Source organism: Podarcis cretensis (genome assembly GCF_951804945.1).
Source record: "Podarcis cretensis genome assembly, chromosome: 2".
Taxonomy (NCBI): domain Eukaryota; kingdom Metazoa; phylum Chordata; class Lepidosauria; order Squamata; family Lacertidae; genus Podarcis; species Podarcis cretensis.
In genome coordinates this window covers 72,925,745-72,953,654 of record NC_137171.1, presented here as the reverse complement: position 1 = coordinate 72,953,654, position 27,910 = coordinate 72,925,745, and the positions used below count along the sequence as shown (strand labels likewise).

The following is a 27,910-nucleotide window of genomic DNA, read 5'->3' as shown; positions in this document are numbered from 1 at the left end:
AAGCGAGGTATCGGAAATCGAGACAAGGCATCGGCTATGTCATTATTGGCTCCGGGTACGAATTTGGCTTTAAGTATTATGTTGTACTCAAGGCACCGGAGGACGAATGCCCGCAAAAGGGGGGAGATCCTCTCAGACCGAGATGACTGCCTGGCTAGAATGTTCACGACCACCAGGTTGTCGGTCCAGAAGCACACGCGGTGATCTCGAAAATCTTCCGTCCAGATGTGAACGGCCACCACTATTGGAAAGAACTCAAGAAAGGTGAGATCCCGCGTGATGGCCTGACCTTGCCATGCCGTCGGCCATCGTAGTGCACACCAGCGCCCCTTGAAGTACAAGCCAAAGCCTAAGGACCCAGCCGCGTCCGATTGGACCAGGAAGTCTGATGACAGATTCAAGACATCCTGCCATAGAGATACCCCATTGTAGTTCTACAGAAAAGTCGTCCATACCTCCAGATCTGCCTTGACCGACCTGGGGAAGCAGACCCTGTGGTGCGGGTGTCTAAGACCACTGACAGCCTGGCTAGGCGGGCACAGAAGGCGCATTGGAGTGGGCCTGGAAATCAGAGGCTAAATTAAGGATTTCCAGCCATAGGGAGACTCCGTTGTGGTGTTCCAGAAATCTGATCCCCATCTCAAAATCCGCCTTGACCGACTTGAGAAGTCTTACTCTATGGTGCGGATGCTTGAGGCCCGCTGACAACCTGGCTAAGCGGGAGCGAAATGGGCGGCCTGGTGAAACTACTCTACATGCGAAGTTGAAATGATCTAGCAAGGACTGGACCTGTCTAAGAGCGACTTATTATTATTATTATTATTATTATTATTATTATTATTATTTCGGGAAGGGTTTGACAAATTGTTTCCTTAAGGGCAACCATTTTCCCCACTGGCAGGCGGGCGGATTGAGCTGCTGTGTCAAGCTCTATACCCAGGCAAGTAAGATCCGTTGATGGTCCGCCTTATCTGCTGTGAGGGGAACTCCCAGCTCCTGGGCCAAAGCTGAAAAGGCCTCCAGAAGGGAGGCACATTCGCCAGTATTGGGCTTCCCAACGAGTAGAAAGTCACCGAGGTAACGTGTCACCTTGCCAATGTAATATTTCCCTTGAAATTTTAATCCCAGCCAATGAGAGTCATTGGGATGAACTGGCAATAGACAGAAGGCTGACTCCAAGTCACATTTTGTCAAGAGTGCCTCGTAACCAAAAATCCGAATAAGTCTTAGTGCCCAATCGAAGACTTCAATCGAAGAATGTGGAGAGGAGGGAGCAGGATCAGGGAAAATGCTAGACCCGGAGGGTCCCTATCGTCTGTTCCCTGCTGCGGGGGCTTCCCTGGCACTGGCACCCCGCCTTCCCTAAAGGGCTGCTGCCTTCTGTAACATGCCACGGCTGGAAGTACCCCTGCACAGCTCGCGCACTCGTGCAGATACCTACAAGACTGCCTTTGGCATGACCCCTTATTGAATTCCCAACGTACCTTGACCTTGCGCTTTGGCTCCCTTCTCAGGTCTGGCTTACCAGTGCGATAAGAATCTAATGGCTTCTTCTCAACATACGGGACGACCACCACAGACCAGGTGCCATCTTCAATTAGATCCCAGCATGCTAGATGGATCCTGGAAGCGGGCTGCATATTCTGCAAAGAACCGGAAGAACTGGACGCAACAGGGTTATTGACACAGGCCGGCGGCCTCCGCACAGGCGACCCAATGTAGATTCTGAGGGCCAGAGGCCTAGTTTTCACTGCCGCAGTTACTGCCAGAGAGCTTGGGCCTGCGCCTGAAAACTGAGAAACGATGAAGAGGGCGGCAGAGGTGCCTGGGAGGTCATCAACCTGGGTGAAAGGCAGGCTCTCCGGAACCACCTGGGAATCTGGTATCATATCAGGGGTAGCAGCGGAGGGCATGGGGTTAGGGGTTGCTCAAAAAAATGCTGCTCATAATCACCAATGAACGATCTAAAGGCATTTAGGTAGTGCGAAATAGGTTTGGTGTTATTATCCTGTCCATGTGGCACCCATGCAGCCTGAGGTGTGAGCTGACTCCGCTGCAGAGCACTTCCTCTTAGGCGCCATGGATAACGCGCTAAAGTTACTGCCACAAACACGTGCTGCTGTTTACAAGCGGTTGTACAGGCACCTGTTATAGATTCTGAAACGAATGTACTAATTAACAATTGATTCACTTATAATAAATAACAATTTTTCCAATTATTTGGTTAAATGTTCAATAGTTTATCCAATTAGTATGTGCGGCGTGCGTGTGTTATTTATTAAGAAGATCAAACCTCTCCATTCTGAAGGAAATCAGCCCTGAGTGCTCACTGGAAGGACAGATTGTGAAGCTGAGGCTCCAGTACTTTGAAGAGAAGACTCCCTGGAGAAGACCCTGATGTTCGCAAAGATGGAGGGCACAAGGAGAAGGGGGCGACAGAGGGCGAGATGGTTGGATAGTGTTTTCGAGGTTACCAGCATGAGTCTGACCAAGCTGCGGGGGGCAGTGGAGGACAGGAGCGCCCGGCGCTCTCTGGTCCATGGGGTCACGAAGAGTCGGACACGACTAAACGACTAAACAACAACAAATATATATATATATATATATATATATATATATGTATTAAAAGATGCTTCCTACTTCATATTATAATATCTCGTTCAATATGCAGGGGTCCCATACAGGGATCAAACCAGCAACCTAGGCATTATCAGCACTATGCTCGACCAGTTGAGCTATCCAGGCTCTCTAGAATTGTGTGGGACCCCGAGGGTCATTTAGTCCAACCCCTTGCAATGCAGGAATATGCAGTTGTTCCATACAGGGATCAAACCAACCACCTTGGCATAATCAGCCCCATGCTCTAACCAATCGAGCTATTCGGGCTCTCTAGAATTGTGTGGGGCCCCATGGGTCATTTAGGCCAACCCCTTGCAATGCAGGAGTATGCAGTTGTTCCATACAGGGATCGAACCTGCAACCTTGGCCTTATTGGCACCATGATCTAAGCAACTGAGGGTTCCGCAATATGTCAATTATTTATTATAAATTTTGTTTTTATTTTTATCAATTTTATTTGTCTATTTATATATTTATCTTTAGATTTATTTATTTAATTAATTAATCAATTTAATCTTGGTATGTGATGCCATTCCACTTATTCTCTTTATTTTTTTTTTTAATATATATTATTATTATTATTATTATATATAATAATACTCTTTATATTAATGTTATTATTATTAATATTAGTATTATTATTGTTATTGTTATCATTCTATTATTATTTATCTATTATTTATTTATTTATCTATTTATTGTTATTATTAGTTATAATTATTGTTATTTATTACAATCTAATCAAGGAATTATTTGTTCAATCGATTACCACTGTAAGTAGAATTAATTACTGATACTATCAATTGTCTACCGTAACTGACGATATGAAATAATTATTCCTCACTTGACTGGTCCGCTTGTGTATGTCTATAAATTTATTTATGTGCAGTTAAATCAAATATATAATACCATTATAAGATCATAAAATGATAAACAATCATTAATGAAGATATCCCTGTATCAGTAGCAATGTACCAAGCCTAAGTCCCAAGAGCTATGGTGCCCCAGCGGCACAATACATAAATAAAATGATCAGCAGCTAAATAATGAAGTAAAGTGAGCAGCAGCTAGACACGTGGAGCTGCTCTCTTAAAACAGAGAAGCCACTCCCATTACAAAAGTAAATTGCATGGAAGCAGAATCTAAAGCATCCATTAATGAAACCAGGCTGCGAACTAGGCTTTACTTTACTATACAATAGGAAACAACACTCAGCAATCCTTTAGCTGCTAAAGAAATAAAGAAACACCACACAGAAGCAGGAAAATTACAGGGAAGCCTCAAGCCAAACAGCTCAATGTTGTCCCCAAAAGCCAGGTGGTTTTGAATGCAACAACTGCCAAGTAACAAAGTATGTAGGCCTGGCAATCACCTAATCTGGTAAAACAAAGGACAAAGATTAACTCTGGGGAAGCAGCCTGGGGAAACTCTGCCTCTTATGAAAGAGAAGGCTGAAGAGCTATTGTCCCCCTGCCTTAAGGCAGGCACAACAATGGCATATCTATGGCAACCCAAAGAGCCAGCAGGCAACAATAGCTATCCTTTTATGGGGCAACAGCAATGGAGTTTCTATGGCACAACAGAATGAATCACCAGCCAGACACAGTGAAAAGCACACTTTTAAAACAACCGGGGGGGGGGGTGCAAGCCCGGAGCACAGGGAAGTTTTAAAACTTAATGGAATAAAGAAAACACCCAGCTCTAGCTTTTCTTACTGTGGGGCAACAGGGTTGCGTTTCCAATACAACTACCAGGAGAAGACACCAAGCAAACCCAGAAATACTATCCAGCTTTAAACCAAGCAAGGGGGGGGGGTGACGTGAGGGAGCTCAGAGCACCAGGAAGGGTGTAATGGAGAGCAGAAGCAAGCTGAGACAATAGCAAAATTGGGGCAATGGCAATCAGGGCAATGGCAATCAACTGAAGGAATTTCGAGCGGAGCTGCCGCACCCTGAAATGGCAATCAGCTCAGGAGAAACAAAATTCCAAGAGCAGTGAGGGGGGGTAATGAAGGGGGAGGGGGAGGCAGTTGAAACAATCTACTGGGGGAGAAGCCCTCACGGAAATACACAGCAAAACAGCAGTTTTAAAATGCACCAGCAATTCAAACAAACGCTGAGACTCACACTGACCACGTGCGCAGTACGCGCTCATAGAACCCACCCCCGTAGCGCTCAGATTTCCCTCCTTTCGAGCACGCTGCGATGCTGCCGACAAAGACAGGGAGAGTGTCTGTTTTAAAATTGGAGAAGAGCAGCACACACACACACACACATACAGAGTGATTGATTTAAAATCGGAAAAGTGCAGCACACAGACACACAGAATGTTTGATACAAAGTCGGAGAAGTATTTTTGTTTTTTGTTTTTTAAGATGTTGCCAGCAAGAGCAGCCTCAATCACACAGGATATCCAGGCAGGATTAAAGCAACAACTCGCCAAAGAGCAAGGAGGGAATTAAAGTAAAGGAGTAAGGGGGGGAATTAAAATAGAGGAGTATGGGGGCAATTAAAGTGACGTAGTAAGGATTTAAGGTCAAACGTTCAGCAATCGTTCTAACACCAACCACTCAGACACTCCAATTAAATAAATCAAACCAATACGCAGTAAGTAGGGTAGAATTAGCAGCATAAAATAAAATTAAAATTAGCACTCTCAAAAACGCAGCTGTGCTGGAAACACACACTGGAAGACCCCCTACACAGCGAAAAGGCTTTGGGATCAAAGATGAAACTAGGAGGGTATTATGTGAAAAGTAAAGGGGGAAATGATGGTGGGAAGGAAGGAGGATTTAAAGACAAGGAGAAAGGAAAAAGTAATCACAAAAGTAATGAAGGAGGATTTGAGGGCAAGACTTCCCTTTCTCAAAAGTCTTCTTCAAAGTTAACTCCACGTGGCCGCTTCTATGCAGGAACACGGAGGTGAGGATCCTCCTGACTCGCCCAGGACGACAAAGAGAAATGAGGCCGGGGGGGGGGAGGCTGGCACTGCAGCATAAAGGCTGCTGGACACGCCCCCCATGGCACCTGGTTGGACAGCCACGGGGGGGGGGGGGGCGTGAGTGCCAGCCAGGTGAGCTGGAGGCAGGGGGCAACGCCCCCTGCTAGGAGCGGTGCTCGGGCTCCCGTCCACAACCACTCCCCTCTCTTTCAGGGAGGAGAGTCTTTAATAGACTTAGCAAGGAGAACTCCTGTAACAAACTTGTTGCATCCTACAAAATGTCATATAAATTGGAACTAAAAACAGAATTGTTACACTTTGAGCACTTAATTTTTTCTTGCACCTTTGCTAACCTTGATTGCTTTTTTTAAAAACAACAATTGATTTGAGATGCAGAGGGCTAGAGCCAAAAATAGCAAATGGCATGGAATACTTTGGAGTACTACATCCTAATTGTATAAGGCAGTCCTTCAGTCAAGAGCAGTTCTGATTCTAGAATTCAGGTAGGATTAACAGTTTGGCATTAATTGCTCCCATATAAATTAGAACTCTGGTGTTAGTGTTTCATTTTAAGTCTAATCCGTTACTGATTACAATTAAAGATATTTACAGTATTGAGAGAAATTATTCCAGAGTAATTGATCCAGAATAAAATAGTGCACCTTAATGAATGGGATACAAATAGGTTAATGGAAGTGCATTCTCCTAATGCCTGTAAAGCAGAGCAGATGTCACTAGAGGGTGTCAGAGTGTTTAAAAGTTATTTTCCCTCGAAAAGAACAGGCAAAGAGACAAATCAGAAATAAATCTAACAGTTTGCAGTGTGGAATTGGGCATTACTGTACTGTATTAGAATAATGAAATTGCTAAAGGCATTTCTTCTGCTGAGGAGCTTCATTTAAAAAAAATAAAAAATTGAAAAATCATGGTGGCAACTCTTATACTTGCCTGTAAAAGGACTTCTTTCTGCTGCTCAGTACTTGCACTGGTGCAAGACAATTGGCAACTGCTAGAACCCTGAGATAGAATTACCATTTCTCTGTGGTTTCGTCTTGTTCTTCTTCTCTGTCCTCAGCCCTGCGATGTTTGTGGCTAGTGGCAGGCCCGCTGCTTGATGCTGATACTTTGGGTCAAGGCCCTAAAGTCATGCTTGGTCTAAACTCATTAAATTATAATTGCCTTCTGGCCTAAGAGACTTGAAGACACAGATTGCTTTCACTTTTCATTATTTTCTTCACTATCTGAGAGCCAAAACATAACCACGATTCTATTTTCAGTGGGCAGAATGTATAAAACCTAAGAGTTTACTGTTGTGCAATAAGAATATGTGCTGCCATAAATTATGGAAAATAAAGATGGGTTTTGCAAAATATGTAGGTGAGAAAGATATTCATTCACTAATCTTTATGATTTTTAGGGGGAGCCAGTTATTTTCCAGCTCTTGTTCTCTGCCATTTTAGTGATTCATCAAAGGGTAAATCTGCCCAGTTACTGCTCCACAGATAAAAGCAGCATGACATATACTGAGGTAGTTAAACAGGCATATGTATTCAACAGCTGACAGACAGAGTCAGTCTAAAAATGAGTGTATGATGGCTGGCTATAGACTCTGGAGAGAGTAATGGATTTGCCTAAATACAGTACTAAATTCCACAACTGCCATCATCCCTGACCCTTAGTCATGCTTGCTAGGGCTCTTGGGGGTTGTAGTTCAGCAACTTCTGGAGGGCCAATAATTCCCCAACCCTGCCCTATTAGAGCAAATCCAGTCGGAAAAAGAATGGCTTTTTGCAGTTTGGAAAGTGATGGGATTGAAAAGTGTGGGATGGGTTAATAATTAATGGAAAGATGTATAAACACCCACAAGCAGATCGGGATGAATGCTTGTTGTACAACTGCCCTGCAAACAAATCAGAATGAATGTTCAATAAAGACCAGATATACTAATCTGACCTCCATGTGAGCTTTGTGTAATAAGAAAATCAGGAAGATTGCTCAATAAACCAGTTGTCTGGACTCTAGAGGTGTTCTGCATTCTTTCTAGAGCAACTTGATTGAGTGTTTGAATGCTTGGAATGCACAGTTCCTCTGTAACAAAAGGTGCTTGCTGCAGCAATGAAATCTGGATGGTTCTCAGCTGTTTAGTAAAAGCTGTGCTGTTTCTGCATAAAAACGACATCTGATAATTGCAGTGAGGCATCTAATCATAAGCCTGCATTTTTATCAAAGCTTATATTTTTTATTAAGGCCTGTATCTTAAAAAGAGCTTAAAGATTTTCAAATGTTTATGCCAGGCAGAAGACCAGCTGCCTAAGAACCTTGGCAATGTTTATTCTCCTGGACAAGGGGGCCCCCTGATTTATAGCAGAAAACAATTCTCAAAGTCGTAAAAAGGGAATTACAGGCTGACAGCCAAGGTTACACTGACCCTACATATTACAGAAGATAAAAAAAGAGATAAACATAATTAAGAGTTGATAAATAGTAAAATAAAACCATGTGCCTCCCATTAAACTTGAGCCATATTTTCCTAAGGTTGAAAGGTCAAGAGCAGTGAAAAAGGCAACTGGCTTGGCTGGAGAAGATAGGTTTCTTCCTATCTTATTTTGAGGCTGGAAACTGTCCCTTCCTTTTTTACTTTGAGAAGGTTTATTCTTCTAAAAAGCTATCTATGTTATGTATTAAATATATTGGCTTAAATGTAATTATGCAAATGATTTAGAAAGAAAGAAATGTTAAATCCTTATGCTAGATTCTTATTTCATATAGTTGGAAGAGATCACAGGGGCCATCAGCCATCAGCCCAGCCCCCCTGCCAAGCAGGAAACATCATTAGAGCACACATATGGTTGTCAGGCCTTTGTTTAAAGACCTCCAAGAGAAGGAGATCTTTCAATGATGATGTGAACTCAAGATCCTTGACATCTGTTTAAGATAAAAATTTAAGATTAACCATTTGTTTTGGAGGGCAATAGGGCAAGGAGGGCAAGAGGTGAGCTGGTAATTAAGGTTCCTTGTTGAGACACATGTAAGATATATTACTACTTATTTGTCATTTATAGATAGAAGAATATATAGCTTTTTGTTTCCCATAAAAGGGCAAAAGGAAATGGGTGTATCTTTTGTGATTGGTTCTAGCAAACAGCCAATAGGAATTTCAACCAGGCTGATTGGACAGAGGCAGCCACAGGAGGAGCAAGGGGGCTGGATTAAGGAAATATAAGTGCTGGCCAGAATGGCAGGAGGGCAGGCCAGAGCTTGGTAACCATATACCACTGTGCCTCATATTTATTTGTCCGACAAATAAATTATTATTTTAATTTCTCTATTGCTGCGTTGAATATTTCATTCCAGCTAAGCGTTAACCACAAGCAGGGTGCTACAGCAGCAGACAAAAGGCTCCAATCTACACATAGCATAATGATTAATCAAGTCCTGCTTAAATTGCAGATACAGAAGGGTTTAGCATTTACAATGCTGTATCTTATTACAACATAGAGAAATCAGGTTTTTTTTTTAAGTCCCCAGGCAAAGACTGGAAATATTTCTGAGGACATGCATTCCCACAATAAATATATGAGCATGCTTTGTTTGATTTCCAGAAATTTCTGCCATATTTTTTCCTAGTCTGTTTCCATAGTGTTGCTGAACATGTATCTTCTCTGAAAAGTGTGTTGGTCTTTCCATGTTATAACTCAAGACATCTTGCAAATGTGTGTGCTGGCGTCTCTTTCTTTCTTCCTTTCTTCCTTTCATTCTTTTTTTTTTTAAGGCAGCATACTTAGCATATTTAAAACCCCTAATCCTTCTACCATTTTTTGCTTGTGTTGCTTGATGAGGCCACAAGAAAAAAGGGAGACTTGGAGAAGGCCATTTGTGTGGATGTTCTGTTATCTTTCTGTTTTGCCCAGTACAAGGCCATCCAGATTGTCTGAGGCCTAGGGGAGCAGGGCACTCCCTATGCTGAGGGCAACATTGTGCCTCGACACTATGTGAGTGGCATTAAGCATTCCTCTCACGTGAGCACATATCCTATGCAGCAGATTCAGTCCATCCAAGCAGAAAATAATCAGTGCAGGCTGCCTCTTAAAATGAGGCCTTTATCCTGGCAGGCGGCAGAGTGGCTGCCAGGGAAAGGTGATGCCTTGGGACAGAGGCTCTTTCATGTCTCTTCCTTTGAAGAGAGTGGGGAGGGGAGGGGTAATTTTCTGGTCTGTCTTTCTGCCAAGAGGCTACAATGGCTATGCATTAAAGCAATGCCCTGGAGATAAGAGGCCAGCATTGCATATTAAGCACAAAAGACAGAGAAGTTTAAAATGAAGATTCTAGAGATAGTAAAAATGAAGTGTTGACCATGATTCTGGTGTGATCAGGCAAAGGTTAGATAAGCTTTCCTTTTGTAGGGTGAGGGGAGAAGAAAGGCAAGAAAGAAGTCTGCCTTAAATACAGTGGTACCTCGGTTTTCGAGCATCTCAGAAGCCAAACATTTCAGCTTTTGAACGCGCCTCAGAAGTCGAACAGCTTCTGCTGAGTTTTTTCCCCCCAATTTTCTCCATTGACTTTGCAGACCACTCTTTGCTCTTCGGTTGTCGAATGTTTCAGAAATCGAACAGTCTTCCAGAATGGATTACGTTTGGCATATGAAGTACAGTGGTACCTCGGGTTAAGAACTTAATTCGTTCTGTAGAACCTAAGACTAAGCTACTCTCAAGAATGTATAACTTGCTGTTGAGGTGGAACACACAAGATGAAACGGTTAAATCAGCTATGATAAAATGGGCACAGGATATTGGGTATAATATCATGTTTGCTGACTGGGAAAAGTTATGGACCACCGGTATGAAGTTTACGGCATGTAATGCCTTGAAAGAAAATATTATGAAAATGATATATAGGTGGTACATGACCCTAGACAAGCTTGCAAAAATATATCACCTGTCTGATAATAAGTGTTGGAAATGTAAGGAAACTGAAGGAACGTTCTTTCACCTCTGGTGGACTTGCCCCAGGGTTAAGGCTTTCTGGGAAATGATATATAATGAGCTGAAAAAGGTATTTAAGTATACCTTTCCTAAGAAACCAGAGGCCTTCCTTTTGGGCATTGTTGGCCAGAGGGTGTTAAAGAAGGATCGAACATTATTTATGTATGCAACAACAGCAGCAAGGATACTTGTCGCCAAACACTGGAAAACCCAAGATTTGCCCACGCTGGAAGAATGGCAGATGCAACTGATGGACTATATGGAATTAGCAGAAATGACCGGCAGAATCCGAGACCTGGGAGAGGAAGCAGTGGAAGAGGATTGGAAGAAATTTAAGGACTATTTACAAAAACACTGTAAATTATATGAGTGCTAAGAAGGATGAGAGATTGAAAATAACATGGCACCATAAAGTTAGTTGAAAAGAATATGAGAATGAGTGAATTTTAAGAGAAAAATAAATTTTGAATAAATATCATGTCAAAATTAGGTATTTAAGATTTAGATAAAAATATTCAAAGTTAGGGATAAAATATTGGAAATTTATAGAATAAGAATCGAAATAAGGTGATAAGTTGCTGGTTAAAGTTGTATAAATTTGGAACGTAGGAGCGAGAGATGTGAGGAAGTCCAAAAAGTGAAGAAAAGATGGCTACTATAAGGTGTTATTTTTATATCTGTTTCTTCTTTTGTTTTGCTTTCTGTTTATTCTGTTTTTTTTCCTCTTACTGTATTAATAAAATCTTTAATAAAATTTTTTTTAAAAAAATAAGAACTTAATTCGTTCTGGAGGTCTGCTCTTAACCTGAAACCACTTGAGGTACCACTTTAGCTAATGGGGCCTCCCGCTGCTGCTGCGCTGCTGCCACTGCACGATTTCTGTTCTCATCCTATTTCTGGGTTAGCGGAGTCTGTAACCTGAAACGTCTGTAACCTGAAGCACCTGTAACCTGAGGTACCACTGTACAGTGGTACCTCTGGTTGCGAATGGGATCCGTTCCGGAGGCCTGTTCGCAACATGAGCAGAACGCAACCCGTGTCTGCACGTGTGTGGGTTGCGATTCACTGCTTCTGCGCATGTGTGTGACGTCATTTTGCGCATCTGTGCATGCGCAAGTGGCGAAACCCGGACGTAACCCTTTCTGGTACTTCCAGGTTACTGCGGGACGCAACCTGAAAACGCTCAACCTGAAGCAAACATAACATGAGGTATGACTGTACTAGCCTATCTCACAATATATTTCAGTGCTTAGAGTAAGCCTTTTCTTGAGAATTAGGAAAAAGGAGGTCCTGAGCAGTTTGAAACCTAATTGACATATTGCTACTGAGATTTGAGTAGCATCTCCTCCCACCCCTTCCTGCTTAATCATACCTGCAAAGTTGTGTGATGTGCAGCAATAGCCTATTTGCTCTCCCCCAGAGATCTGACATGTGGTGCGTTTCCTTGTGCAGACTAAACCTGTGGGTTCCTTTTCTTCCTGAGCCTTCCTTGCCTTATGGATTGTCTTCTTTTTATTTTCCTTAGACTGTAAGTTCATCTGTCATTACCGATGCCGCACCCTTATCCGGCTAGACTGCAGTGGCCCCAGATATGAAGACAGTGAACAGAATGAAGGCAACGAGCAGACAGTAGAAAAAGACACCAATGTGGTAAGAAAATAGTTCTGAGTCATATACTAGGGTTGCCATATGTCCGGAATTTCCAGGACATGCCTGGGATTTCAAGGGTGAGATCACTATCCAGGAGGATTTTTTAATTTATTTATTTTTTTAATGGGGTTGGGTTTTTTGTTTTTGGTGTGCTGAGGGCACTGGCTGAGCAGCGGTGCTGTCACAAAAGGAAGGGGCAGCCATGACGCTCTTACTTTTGGCGGCCATGTGTACGTCTCTCCTCCTTCCCTCAGTGGCCTCCAGGCTGGAGCCCCTGCAGGCCCCGCGGCCACAGAGCCACTGAAGCGCCTGCACCACTTCTTCAGAGGCAGTGGAGGCCAGCCACAGCCTGGGGAAGGCCGGCCTGGCTTTCCAGGAGGAGTGCCTAGCCTGAAAAGAGAGCAGGAGGCCAAAGACAGTGAAGGTAAGAGAGGGGATAGAAGGAGGGGGCGAGCAGGGGGACGAGGAAGGGGTCACTGGCAGGGAGGGGGTGAGCAATGGAGATGTGGGGTGGTGGTGGGGTCCTCCGAATGTGTGGGGGGGGGGTCCGGATTTTTTGTCTTTGGAAAATGGCAACCCTATCATACACGGGGCTGTAAAAATGCAAAATGCTTCTTTGCACTGAAGAAAATACATCTGGAATAGCCGGAAACACTCCTTTACAAGAACTTGAATGCTCACACAAATGCTGCAAGTTGTGCCAACCCAACCATTAGGCATGATGAGGTGACTGTCATAGGCAGCTGATATGGGGTGTCATGAAAGAGCAGCAAACTGGTGTGTGTGTGTGTATGTATGTATGTATTATTTACTGTTGGAGAGATGGAGAAGTTCGAGAATAACTTGGCTGGCCTTGGTACTATGAACCATGGCTTTGGGGTAGGAGAGACACTATTTACTGGCGATTTTTATGTTCATTTGTAACTTTTGTGCCAAATTAACTTGCTAGATGTCATTTTGAGGCTGGAATAGCCAGAACTACAAACTATACTTCCTTTCTTTTTATAGTGGGTGAGGAACTTCTTTTGGCTCAAGAGCTGCATTCCCTCCTGTGCAACTTCCCAGGGTGCACCGCTGGTAGACAGGGCTTAGCAGCAAGAAGTTAGTGGGGCAATAAATGTGACTTCTCCATTGTACAGTAGGCTACATTCCAGCCATGCAAAATTCAGGCACGGGCACACCCCTCTCCATCTAGACAAGCAAGATGCATTATCACACTGCAAGGACACATTCCAGCCTAGCAAAAGCACTCAAGGAGGATGCAGAGCCATGCCAGTGGAGGGCGTGGCCTGTGGAGGGTATGTGGCCATGTGAGATTTCCAAGGGTCCTGTATTTGGCCCCTGGGCCTGAAGTTCCCCACCTGTGTTCTATTAATACCTTTTGTTCTTGGGACTCATAGATTTGCCAGACTTGGTGCGATATTTGTCTGGTGCTCCCCAAAATGTATATAGGAATATGTCTGAAAGGATAGTGTTTGCAGACAAGCTTATTAAAATCAGGTGTCCTTTTTGATGGTTTTCAATTGGTAAGTAAACATGTTGCAGATTACCCTTCAGATTGCATCTGCCTGTAATGAGGCAGGAAGAGACACACACAGAGTGGATTTTTGATGCAATATACAAGTGTGAAAATCCTAAGATGTTCAGGAGCTCCCTACACTAATCACTTCTGTTCCTTCACATGGCTAGGTTTTCTCTTATCTTCACTCATATTTAGCATTGCACTAGGCATATTATAAATTATGGAGGGTTTATCCCTGGCTGTCTTATCTGCTTAAGAGAATTTTGGTGCTGCCATATGTGGGAAGCCATTGGTACCTCTCGATAAATGCAGCAATCAGCTTGCATTTTCAAAACAAGACAAGATTTAGCAGAAGGGAGGGGTCCACAGATTTCATCATGGTTCTGACAGATCCAATTCCATCCTGTTATTGGCAGAGCTGCTTGCTGCAGCTGGGGCTAGATGCTGCTATCATGTCCCAGGGGCAGGGAGGGCTGAAAGGGCAGGTACTTAGAGATGCAAGGCCATCAGCCCAGCTGGCGTTGCTCGTTGCCAATTAACATTTTGCCACGTGGTGGACTAAACACTTCTGCCATGGAACTACATTGCTTAGCAACAGCTTTTGCAAGCTATTCCCAGGACAGACAGAAACAGACAGACATGCACGTACAAGGGAATTGGGTGGGGGAGGAATCCCTGATTTTTGGCTAAAAGTGTCATCTCTTCAATGTTCTTCCATCTCGTTGACCTCTTAATACAAATATAGAGTTGGAAAGGACCTTGAGATTCATCTAGTCCAACTCCTTGCAATGCATGAATCTCAACTAAAGCATCCATGACAGATGGCAATCCAGCCTCTGCTTAATAACCTCCAATGAAGGAGAATCCACCATCTTCCACTGTTGAACAGCTCTTACCATCAGAAAGTTCTCCCTGATGTTTAGTCAGAATCTTCTTTCTTGTAATTTGGTAAAGGTGTCTTAACATATATTGTTATGAGATTTCCCTCCCTCACTTATCTGTTATAACCAGAAATGCCTGGAGGTGTGCTATTCATGCTATCTGTTTAGGTCTAGAGCAGCAAAGGGGTGGTGAGAGATTACCACTTACAGAACTAAATACTTTAAGCAACAAAGATTAAAGGATCAAAAATAAAGTTAAACAAGACTAGATTAACTCATGTACTAAATGTTATGAGGCAGTGCCCCATCAACCTGAGAGCTCTTCCATAGTGAAAATGATCTGAGAAAGTTCCTAGGTGGAGGCCATAGGCTTGTACTTTGTTTTTTAGAATTCTGCTAAACTCAGTACATAACAGATATGTTCTCTACATGTGACTGTAGTGATGTTTGCACACGCGGCTCTGGGAAATTTAGAATATTTCTAATCTGGCTAGTATAAGGAACATGTGATTGAATTTTAGTTCTAGTCCTGTCTAGAATAGGAACACTTCACTCCAAAGTCTTTGTGACAGTCATCTCTTACTGTGGCAAATTTTTGTACCCACAAGGCAGAAATCCAGTAAGTTTTATTCTTCCAAGTCTAGAGATCTGTGTGAGGCTTACATGCAGAATTTCTGGCAGGTGCACATCCCTGCCCCTGCGCCCCGCCCCCCAGAAAAGTGGAGTAACCCAACCAAACGGGAAACTGCGTTTTTGCCTTTTAAATGAACCACCCAATTATTAAAATGTTTCTGCGAGACCTACGTCTGAGTAGATTTACAAACACAGCCGAACAAACCTGCCTATCCCAGACAATATATACAGTATACTTGGAAGGGAATGCCGGGAATGCATACCGCAACCCTTGAAACTTTTCTTTTTTTGGCTTTTTTTTTGGGGGGGGCTGCGTAAGGTTAAGTTGAGGGCGGCGCTAGGGTGTTGCTATTCCGGGAGGACTTGAAAGGCGCGGGGAGAGGAACGCCAGTAAGCGTGACTCCACTTCCCGCGTGGCTGGCTTGGGGATGAAATCACTGCGCGGGCCGCTCCCGCAGAAGAGGGAAAGGGCGGAGCCGAGCTTTTCGCCCGCGACGGAAGGGGGGCTTCTCCCACGTCAGCCTCCCCTGCCTCCGTCCAATGAGGCGCGCGCGTGCGGGGGCTGTATACGTTTCAATCCCAACGGCTGCCAGGAGAGGGAGGGAGAGGAGGCGTCTCCGCCTCCAAAGGGAGCTCGGGAGTCTGTTGCCACTCGAGCAGCCCTCGCCCGGCAGAAGGCGGGGAACTTCCATGAGGCGGCTCTCGGCCGGCGTGGCTTCAGTGCTTGAAAGAGGGGTTCGCAGGCGACCAACTGACGCGGGCTGCCCTTTCTAGGCGTTTATTATCGTTCCCTCCTCCCGTCAGGAGGCAGTTTGTACGGAGAGAAGCCGCGCAGCTCCTCCCCAGCCCTGCCGGGTTTCTGGGCACGCAGACGGCTTGGGTTTGTTTGGTCCGCTGGTGTGTGGCGGCGGGGCGGGGATCTTCGGGTCTTCTCGTGAAAGAAGCAAAGGGAGCGAGAGGAAGTGGAGGAGAAGCCTAAGCTGGGCATGGGCGAGGGTGACGCGGCGGCCACCACCCCGTCCTTCGAGATGACCTGGAGCAGCACCACTAGCAGCGGCTACTGCAGCCAAGAGGACTCGGACTCCGAGCTAGAGCAGTACTTCACAGCCCGAACCTCCTTCATCCGAAAGCCCCACAAGGAGAAGAAGGTGAGGCAAGCCCCCCCACCCCCACCCCCCGTCAGTCTCCAGGCGGCTCTAATGCAAAATGCGCGGCGCTTACATCTCGCTGTGTGGATGGGATGGAAGCCCACGCGATGTTAGAATCTCCTTCCCAAGCTCCCAAATCCATAGGGGTTGGCGCGGGGAGAGGAAGGAAGGAAGGCATAGTATTTCCGACCAGCCCACTAATGTCTCTGTCTCGCGCCCCCCCCCCAAAAAAAAAAACACACATTAGGTTTTCCATAAACCGAAAGCGGGTGGAAGGTACCTTCGGTCAAACGCGAAACCAGCTGCGGTTAATAACAGTGAGAATGAGTTTCTGTTTGGAACTTCCCTGGAGAGCAGGCTGGAGGGTTGAGAGGAACGGAGCAGGAGAAATCCCTTCATTTTTCTGTCTCCCTGAAGTTAGCTCGAAAACGGAACCAGTTATGTCTGTTCACTGTTGAGGAGCCAAAGACATAGTCGAGAATACAGGACAGTTGGGGGAGGGGGGAACGATTTAGGTTGCATGCAGTAGCATTTGGGTAGGTAGCTGGTTTATGGGTCCAGGGATTGCGGTGAACAGCAGGGAGCACAATTGTGTTATTTGTAGGGTGGGGCTCCAAACCTGAGCACAAACTTACTTTTGAGCAAGGAAAGGTGAAAGTGCTTATGTAGAGTGTTGATGTAGGCAGAGCTTCACTGAGAGGGCACTGGCTCTCTTAAGTACAGTATGGGATGAGAGCAACATGAATACACAGAGGTGTAGGTTGGCACTGCCTTTGATGGTACTATGCAGTTTGTTCTGCCTGGATGAGTGTATTGTTTCTCTCTTTTTCTGACTACTTGTATTTTCCACCATATTAGCATGTGTATGACAATAAATTGAAAAGGGGTGAGTTTGGGTTTTTTGCCATTCCAGGCTAGCAAAATTGTTCTTCTCTTTCATGTGGTTGCTCCAGATATCATGGGAAAAGAGTCCTTTTGGGAGGAGGACTAATAGTAATGACAGGTGTGGGATTATGTCTTAAAAGGGGTCTACATCCGGCATCATGGCAGTTTAACAAGCTTTGTTTGAGAATAATGCATGAATGGTCACTTGGGGACAAGATGAGATTACCACATGGTGCTACAATGCGATGACAAGACAGCGGAAATAACTATCATCCATTTTAATTTTACATGGGCCAAGCCCTAGTGTGTGTATCACTGCAAAGACCAACATAGCCAATTGGTCATAAACTTTTCACTCATGTGGGTTTAAGTATGATGAGCTTTGCTTGCAATGATGATATCCTTTATGTGCTGCCACCAAATGAAAGTAACAAAAATGATTCCTCTAGCTTTGGTCTATCAGGGAGCCGCTTTTGGAGCTGCTTTCTTATTCTCGAGTGTTTGGATCAAAATATGTGGTGTCTCATACATTTTAGACTAAGCATCCCAGCTTAAGCAAGGAATCATGCAAAAAACCTTGACCTTGGTACTGGCAGTGCATGTGGGGAAATGAAATGTAGCTTTTATCAAATCAGTGCCAATAAGTTGTTTGGGACAATATCTGAAATGGGAACCTGCTTGTTTCATCTGGCAAAGAGCATTGTCCAGAGATCTAAATAAGAGAGATCCCAGAACCAGAAGAACCAGTCCTTAATTCCTTAAAGCTAATTCTAGTAGCTTGATATCTTGCTTTTTATAAAAAGATACAAGCAATTTTGTGATGTTGAAATGCACTTAGCCTTTAGACAAGTCTCTGATAGGATGAAGTGTATGTATATGACTGCCTAACAAAGAAGTGAGTGCTCTTGTTAAATTTCCCTTAAAGACATTAGCACTATGAAGATGCAGATTGGCACCATATTAAGAGTGGCTCTCTTTGATTAGTATGGAGGAGGGGTGTTGCAGAAAAAACAGTTCCTTCAAAGCATTTTCTCTTTCTAGCCTTGCCTTCATGCTACTAGATGCTCCTTCCCAGTTGCCAGTATGCCAAGAAAAAAGGCAGCCTAGTTATTATTGTGTAACCAGGAGCAGCTGAGCCTGCCTGAGGATTCAAAGCAAGTGTGGGGGTGGACACCTAGGTGCAAGTTGCATCCAAAGAGTCTGGGCTTGTTGTCTGCAGGGTGACAACTACTGAGCCTTACATAGAGGGTTGTAGAGCCCAAATATAAAGTGTTCTTTTGTAGATGAGGTGCTGTTTTCATTCTGTCTTAGGTCTGAGTGGAATTTTCTTAATTTACTTGGACGGTGAGAAAGGAGTCAGTGTGATCAACAGTTAAATAAGCTCTTCTTCTTGAGGTTTTCATGAACATGACCCACAGATGATGAAGACAAAGTAGAAGCAGTAGGCATCTTGGGATGCATTGTTGATTAGAAAACGTTAGTCACCTCTGATTAAGTATGATAAAGCAGGGTTGAAATACAGTTAGTCTGCATCATGTGAAGAGAATGGTAGGAGGGAGGAATGGAAAGGCATGTGGGAGTTGGCAAATGATCCAAGATACTGATCTAACAACCCCTCAGACCTGTGATGTGAAATTAGCAACTACAAACCCATTAATATGTGTTAAGCATGATGTGGTTTGCAAGGTCTAATGGGGACTGAAGGCCCTTTACCCTTCCATAGCCTTGGTGTGAAGTTTGGTACAGTATTGTAAAGTTCCACCAGTGAGTTTCCACTCAGGTCCAGGGGGAATATATGTATCTTTCTGACCTCCACAGGATAGACAAGATGAGTTTAGAAACCCTGCAGTGAGTCCCAAAAGTGCAGCTTGACATGGGATGAATGCACAACTGGAAATGTTCTTTAGCCAAGGGTTGTGACTAATACAGAGTTAACTTTTGCTGAGATCCAATAACTTTAAAGATCTCAGTATGTAAACAATTCATTCTCTCTCTCTCTCGCCCCCTCTCTCCGCCCCCCCATCCAGTGAAAGAGTAAACTATTTTTTTTCTTGTTCCCAAGTGGTCTGCTGATGGCTTATGCTGTGTCTGTCTTCATGTTCTCCTGGGACACCAGGGAATGCCCATGTTCATTTATATATGCGGGGAAGGGAGGAGAGACTACCAGGGACTTGGACAAATAAAAAGTGGCATGTTGACTGTAGCTTATGCTAGTCTTCTAGATAGACATTTGGTATGACCCAACAGGCATCTTCTTATGCTGCTTATTTCAGTAGGAATTAAGCCCCATGATTCTTTGCTCAACACTGGTATCAACAGGGGCAGAACCCTGGAATTGGCATGGGTTTTATGTTGCTGGCACTTTTTATGGAAATCTGTTGAACCATGAGGACACTAGAGAAGTGTTGAGAATAGCAGTCATCCTTTAGTTCTAAACCTTAAATCCCTTGACCAATACAAGTCCCCCCCCCCTTTTCTTTTACTTGAGGTTTTGTCTCTTCTCTCTGGCTCCCTTTCTTTCCTGTTCACATGTGGACTGAGTCACTGAGTGCACAGGCCATCTTCGCTGTTGGTTTTTCTTTACATAAAAGCCACATATACCACAAAACTGCTCTAAGAAAAGCACAGCAAAAACAAAACAACCCTGGCCACAGCAATGCAGCTAAGAGTCCATATTGGACTGGAATCCAGCAGCTATCCTGAGCTAACGTTTCTAGTGTTAGTGTGTAGGGACTCAGAGGGTTCAGTCTTTGCAGGGCATTTCGTCTTCATGCTGTGCCCCCTGTTTCAGCAAAGAATGGCACAACCTAGCAGTCCTGCATCACTCACGCTTGGGGGTTTATGTTCTGTTAATTAATTTCTGAGGTTACGGTTTTTTCTTTACTCATATGAGAGCACTCCTGAGGTCAGAACTGATAATGATGATAGCAAAGTCTGCCTTTCTTCCTTCTTCATAAAGTAAGCTATTCAGCTGCTTTAACATATGGCACAGTCAAGTCCATGAATTAGTGTCTTTCTAAATCATGTGTTTTGGAAAGGGTCTAATCTTAAACGGAAGTATGCAGGTGGTAGCAAATCTTATCTAATGAGTCATTGTACCAAGCAGAGTGCAGCAGGAGAACTCTCAATACTTATATATCTTTTATATTCATAAAAGTTAATAATTAGTTCCAGAAAAATTCTAGACAATAGACTTCTGAGGCTTCTAGGATTTTAAAAAATTGCATTGTCAGTAGGCTCACAAGTACCGTTAATGGCTACAGACTTGAAATTAATTTTAAATTACGACTTTAATTTCAGCATTGCACACCACTTACTGCAGCAAGAGCATATGTTTTTGAAAATACAATTGCAGTTAGGCTATACAAAGGGCCCAATTTCCTTGTGATAGGATCATCCTATTATATCTTTGGTGCTTATAAATTTTATAATCCTTACTTAATTTATTCTCACAAGAATATGTGGGACAGCTTCTCTGGGGATAACATTCCAAAGATAATGGTGCAATAGCTGAGAATACCTTCTCTTTGGTTATCATCTCCTTTAACTTTAGAGAGAAGAGCACCCGTATAATATCCTGTGGCAAAGACTTCAGTGCATGGGCACATTTTAATATAAAGTGGTATTTAAGGTGCCCACAGGTCACAAACCATATAGTGCAGGGGTCAGCAAACTTTTTCAGCAGGGGGCCAGTCCACTGTCCCTCAGACCTTGTGGGGGGGGGGGGGGGGCTGAACTATATTTTTTTTTGGGGGGATGAATGAATTTCTATGCCCCACAAATAGCCCAGAGATGCATTTTAAATAAAAGGGCACATTCTACTCTTGTAAAAACACACTGATTCCCAGACTGTCCGTGGGTCAGATTTAGAAGGCGACTGGGCCAGATACGGCCCCCGGGCCTTAGTTTGTCTGTTCTTGGTATCTGTGCCTGAGCACACTAGGTCTGAGGTAACACTGCCCATTAGACAGTGTTGGCTCATGTTTATATATAATATAATGATTGTTAAGCAACTCTGAGGTAGTTAATTCTGGATTGCTTCAGTTACAGTATCCCAGCTGTGATTTATGGCATTTGCACATCATTAGTAAGGTAAAGGGTAAAGGGACCCCTGACCATTAGGTCCAGTCGTGGCCGACTCTGGGATTGCGGCGCTCATCTCGCTTTATTAGCCGAGGGAGCCGGTGTACAGCTTCTGGGTCATGTGGCCAGCATGACCAAGCCGCTTCTGGCGAACCAGAGCAGTGCACGAAAACACTGTTTACCTTCCCGCCAGAGTGGTACCTATTTATCTACTTGCACTTTGACGTGCTTTCGAACTGCTAGGTTGGCAGGAGACATCAAAAAATTGTATACTCTAAATTGTATAATAGGATTGAGTCCTAGAGATGGCTCTTTGTCTTGTAAACAGGATGCCTGTGTCCCAAACTTGACTTGTTTACCTTGTGTGTGTTGGGGGAGCAGGAGCTGCCCTTCCTATCCTATCTAGAGCCATCTTCCCCTTTGTTTGTTCCACCCTTGCAGATTTCCTCTTGCTCTTTTCCACAGGATACAGCAACTTCCCATTTTGTTCCTTGGGTCAAAACTTTATCCATAGGAAATGTTCCCCACCCCAATACACCCAGCTTCCCACAATCCAGGCTTTGCTGGATTTGTCAGTTTGCATGTAAGCTCCTGTAGAGTGGTGCATGGCAGGTTTAGACAGATTTTTTTTTTTCTGTAGAACTCACTGCTACTGTAATCTTGTGCCTAGTTAACTGATGAGCAGCAAGAAGAGGGTGGCATTCTTTACTTCCTACGAAACATCTACTTGTTGGAGAGGAAACTAGATTAAATAATTTGCTGGCTATGTCCCATTCCCTGGTAAATATAAAATAAATAAAATCCCAATTTTATTCCTTGGGACTTAGTGTGAATGTAAATGTTTTTCCTGCTGCTGTGGGATGTAGCAGTTGGTATAAGACAGTGGAAGAGCTGATTGGGAGAATGCAAGAACATGTAGAGGGCGTAGGATAATTAGTAGTTCTGTTTAATCTGTTCTATCCTCTTGACGCCGCCTTATGTCAACCTAGCAGTTCTAAAGCACGCCAAAAGTGCAAGTAGATAAATAGGTACTGCTCCGGCAGGAAGGTAAACGGCATTTTCGTGCGCTGCTCTGGTTCGCCAGAAGCGGCTTAGTCATGCTGGCCACATGACCCGGAAAAACTGTCTCCGGACAAACGCTGGCTCCCTCGGCCTGTAAAGCGAGATGAGCGCCCCAACCCCAGAATCGTCTGTGACTGGACTTAACTGTCAGGGGTCCTTTACCTTTTTTATGTCAGAAAAAGCTAATATGGAAATTTTCTAGGGTCTGTTAAGCAGGATCACAATAACAGAGTGAATAGCATGTTGCCCTTAAGCTGAATATGCTGCAAATCTTTCTATATAGCTAGTATGGCAACTCCTTGTTGAAGGGATATGATAAGCAATTTAGCTCTGAAGGATTCATCTATAGCAGAGCTTTTCAAACCTTTCATGTTGGTAACACACTTTTTAGACATGCATAATTTCGTGACACAGTAATTCAGTTTTACTAGCAAGGTAAAGATAAAGGGTACCAACCCCGGGAGCAGCACGGAGAGCATTTGCGTGACACAGTTTGGAAAGCTCTGATCTTGGAAAACTCTGAAGAAAGTAACTCTTGACCTTGGTTCTCCAGCCATAAAGTGGATTGTGGGGATGGGTTAGAAGCTTTTAAAATGCTTGTAAAATATGAATACTACATAAATGAGTGTGCTGACTAGGCAGATGATTTCAACCATGTAAGTAGAGTATCTCCCCAGGACTCTCTTGAAGAAGTAATTCATGCAGATTGTGTTGTGAGGCACACTTGTAGCATGGCGCCGATTCTGTTCTTGATTCTGCTTGGGAAAGGAGGCACCCCATCTCTCTTACTTGTTACAATTATTTATATTACACTTTTCAGGATACAAATCCTTCCAAAATTATTTACAAGTACCATCAATGCATATTAACACTCGCACACAGTAATCAAAATTAGCAAATACCAAGCCATAAGGATCCTTCCCACAGGGCACCTAGTAGTGGATGACTCCAGCTGAAGCAGGGGCAGACTTCATTTCACCTTTCTTACTCACTTTCCTGGTATCCTTTCCAAAGGCAGTTGGTAGTTTGCCTTGGCAGGCAAAGAAGAGCAGTTGAAACAGAGAAGACTGCAAGCACTTCTCCTCTACTACTCTGTAATATACTACCTATAATAGCTATGGAAGCCATATAAAAGGCATGGATAAAAACAAAAAGCAAAATTAAATTGACATAAAAAAATTATAGTGCCGATGATTCTAGCACATGGAATATCTGCCCTGTACTTTGAACACATCTAGATTTAGAGGTTACATTGTTGTTTTGCACACAAGGGTACATTGTTGTTTTGCACATGTTTCCGTGTGCGGCGCTGGTGCTGGCTCGCCAGAGCAGCTTCGTCACGCTGGCCACGTGACCCGGAAGTGTCTCCGGACAGCGCTGGCCCCCGGCCTCTTAAGTGAGATGGGCGCACAACCCTAGAGTCGGACACGACTGGCCCGTACGGGCAAGGGTACCTTTACCTTTACCTTGTTGTTTTGCAAGCCATGCATTGTGTGAACCAAGTGGCAATACATTATTCTGTAATTCACAGTGCTCACTAGTTTTATATGGCACAGAAATGGACTTTGTTTCACCACACCTGTGAATATGGCTTAGTGGTATGTGACATTGCTTTAGGAGTAAGAAAATTAATGGAAAAAGCCAGCTAAAAGTGCCTGGGCTACAACTACCTGCCTACAGAGAATGGGATGCTTGGAGCTGAAAGTTCATGGTTTAAATCCAGGGGTGGGAAACCTTTTTGGCCCAGATTCCTATCACTCCCTACTCCCCTGGGCAGAACAACCCATCTGTAAATCACTTGAAGTCATTATAGCACCAAATGATTGGTATGCAGAAGGTCCCACCCACCTGTCAAAGTCCATCACACATTGTTTTTAAAATGTTAGGATGTCAGGCATTGGGAACTGCAGTGCAAGGGTTTTGCCAGCCCTGCGCTTGCCAGTGCCAAACATACACCTGGCAAAGCTGTTTTCTGCAGGAATTTGCTGTGCAGTCAAGTTTCCCATGGGAACTTAGTCACTCAATCAATGCAGCTGTTCTGCAGGGATCAGCTGCATCTCTACCTGCCCCACACTTGACATCACATAGGATGTCATATGTGGGGCAAGCGGCCATGGTTTGGGAAAATGAAATCGGGACCTCTGCCAGGCCAAATTTGGCTCATGGGCTAGAGGTTCCGCACCTCTGTTTTAAACATTGGAAATCAGAAGGATTTTTCCATTTCAGCTAAATGGTAAAATAAGTTGTCTCTAGATTGAACTGCCAGTAGGCAGGCAATTTGTAATGTCTTGAGCTATCGCACAGCCAGGTTTTCTAGGCCAAGTACCATTCTTCTGCAAGTATTAACTGTACAACTCTAAATTGTAATGCTGAATTTGGCACATATTCACATGAGGTGTGCCCAAAAAATGCCAGTCTATTTTCCTTTGCAAACAATCTCTCAAGCCACTTAAATTTCAAGTAAAGGTAAAGGGACCCCTGACCATTAGGTCCAGTCGTGACCGACTCTGGGGTTGCGGCGCTCATCTCGCTTTATTGGCCGAGGGAGCCGGCATACAGCTTCCGGGTCATGCAGAGCAGCGCACGGAAACGCCATTTACCTTCCCACCAGAGTGGTACCTATTTATCTACTTGCACTTTGATGTGCTTTCGAACTGCTAGGTTGGCAGGAGCAGGGACCGAGCAACGGGAGCTCACCCCGTTGTGGGGATTCGAACCGCCGACCTTCTGATCGGCAAGTCCTAGGCTCTGTGGTTTAACCCACAGCGCCACCCACGTCCCTCAAGCCACTTAAATTTCAAAGGGAGAACTAATTCCTGGGAGTTACTCCTGTGGCTTAAGTATTATCAAGCTATTGCAAAATAGAGCCACAAGGTTGCTAACGGGCCATGTGAAGGGCATGCTGTTGCTTAAAGACCAGCACTGGCTCATGGTTAATTTCTGTACATGATTCAAAGAGATGGTGCTTTTCTTCCAAAACTCCACACAACATGGGCACAGGTGGCCAACACTATATGACCCCACCAACCTGCTGTGTGCTGTGATCTATCTTGGACACCTTCCTTAGGGTCACACCACCAAATGAGGTAAGACTAGTAGTAATGAGAGCCTCTTACCTGGTGCCTTAACTTAATTATTTTTGAAGCACTAGGCTCTTCTCAGGCTGTTAAGATATGATGAAATCTTAGAACTTCTTTTGATAATTTTATCTTCATGCTTCCTTTTCTTGTTATTGTGATTGATGTTTGTGTTCATTTTCTAATTCACAGTATTTTTATGAATATACACCTTTATCAATAAAATATTTCCTGGTTTATTTTTTTAGAAGTAGTATATAAGGTCATATAACAAATATTGTCAGTGACTCACAAATGCATTATTATTGCTTGGCTCTCATGTCTCCAGCTAAAATGATTTGTATTATATTTATACTATGTAGAGGATTGCATATTGCTTTATTCATAGGTCTCCTCTGTGAAGGAGACCCTGGGAGAATAGGAGTTGATCTCTCCCATTTCCTTTTGCTCATGTGGTTACTCATGCAGTGGGAAAGGAAGTGGTTCCCAGTAATCCCTGGAGATTTCTGATTGGTTTTTGGTGAGCTCATCTGGAATTCCCTACAGTCTCCCTCCCCCCACCAAAAAGAGTGATGTCAACAGGAAAAGAGGCTGATGCAACCATGAGCAATTCACTTCTTCTGAAAATCTGAAAGAGAAACTGGTTGTGGGTGTGTATGTAGAAGGGTGCTCATTTTGTGCATGTAATTCTAGAGGTACTGTAGAAGGAAGTTTCTCTTCTGTAGAGGAGCTACAATGTACATATTAAAGCAAACTTTTTATTGCACAGATTCCTGGCTTTCAGCAGGTTGAGGGCTATACTGTATTAAGTTACTAATGTCAGGAGTTAATGTCTCTTAAGAAGCTGGCTCTGTTTATCCTTTTGGTTCTGAGAGCCCCATTACCTTTTAATCTCAGTCGGATTCCTGTTTCATGTATTAGCAACGTAAACCATAGTGAGTTTACTTTACATGGAAACCATTTGGAATTACCACCATGGTGCATAATGCCAAAGTACCTATTTGAGGTAGAGCTAGATCCTTGAGGTGAAACTGTATCTCAATGTAATTCTCCATAATTCAGTTTGAAGTAAATGTTTGGAAAAGTGTTGCTTCCGTTTCTGCATGTTTGAGAGTAGATGTTTGGCTCTAAATAGAGAACCCTGGTCTCTGCATTAGTAAAGCAAATACTTCACAAGAAGGGTGGTTGCCTTTTTGGTGTACTGAAGCAGATTTTTTGTATGGTGGCTTCTCTTCATGACAGAGGACCCTCTATGTGTCCTACCAAAAATAAAAAATTATTTTTGCAGTACTGTGAAAGCCAGTGGATACGGCATTCTATTACTGTATTCAAAGGAGGGGGGTTTCATTGTCTGTAAGAATACTTCTTTCATGCCTTCATTTCAGTGCAGGAGGGGACCCAGTGGGTACAAAGAAAGGCCCTTGCAGGCACATGTGTGCCACACTGGTAAAACCCCTATTGTTCTGAATACCTGTTCTTGCAGCTTCTGGGAATTCAGGGTGTGGTTAGATGCTGCAGTTTGCAGGTACAGCATAAGTCTACTTTGTAGCCTTTTTAATGGTAAGAGAATTCTGATCCTTGGGTGTTGCATATTAATCATGGGGCCAATGTACAGTCATATTTCTGGGGTGATGTAACACCAAGCAGGCATGATGTGATTATCAGCTTCTTCTCACACCCACATATGATTTGTTTGCACACAAGGATTTTGTAATCTACCATTCAAAGCTGAGAATGGAAATCAGGAAGTTTTTGTTTCTTGGTATAATGAGTTCATTCAACCCCAAAGCAAGCTAAGGAGTGGTGAGGACTGGCATGTAGAAAGCTTCACCTGAAACCTGTAGTTTCTCTTGACACCACCTCCATAATTTATACAAGGTCTGATCCACTGCACTACTTGATCATTTGTATCTAAACAAATGTTTGTTTAACTTGCCATGAAGGGAAATGAACTATATTTGTGGGATTGCATTGAAAACTAATTCCAGATTACCTGCTCTTCTGCAGGATGAACAGATCGACTGGGACAAGCCAGTTCTGTCCCAAACTGAGATTGAGCAAAGGATAAAAGAATACAACAGTCAGATCAACAGCAACCTCTTCATGAGCTTGGTAAGTTTCAGGAGAGATATCATTCTTAGCCCTTGTATAACTTAGTAAGGTTAAAAGGTAAAGGACCCTTGGATGGTTAAGTCCAGTCGAATTCGACTATGGGGTGCAGAGCTCATCTCCATTTTTAGGCCGAGGGAGCTGGCATTTGTCTGCAGTTTTTTCAAGTCATGTGGCCAGCATGACTAAACCACTTCTGGCACAATGGGACACAGTGACGGAAGCCAGAGTTTATGGAAACATCATTTACCTTCCAGCCGCAGCAGTACCTATTTATTTACTTGCGCTGGTATATTTTTGAACTGCTAGGTTGGCAGTT

The 27,910-nt window shown here is 43.7% G+C and overlaps 1 protein-coding gene across 3 annotated transcripts in view; it reads left to right on the top strand.

The window, feature by feature from the left end:
• The window catches only part of RASSF1 (Ras association domain family member 1), a 39,876-nt gene that overhangs the window by 7,419 nt on the left and 4,547 nt on the right, over positions 1 to 27,910 (top strand). For 2 of the 3 annotated variants that reach the window (XM_079964452.1, XM_079964454.1), the window contains exons 2-3: positions 12,067 to 12,191; positions 27,490 to 27,594. In XM_079964452.1, coding sequence (XP_079820578.1) covers positions 12,067 to 12,191; positions 27,490 to 27,594 — 230 coding nt within the window. Of the gene's footprint in view, positions 1 to 12,066; positions 12,192 to 15,809; positions 16,376 to 27,489; positions 27,595 to 27,910 lie in introns of those variants that run through there. The other variant, XM_079964453.1, reaches the window with a different exon arrangement.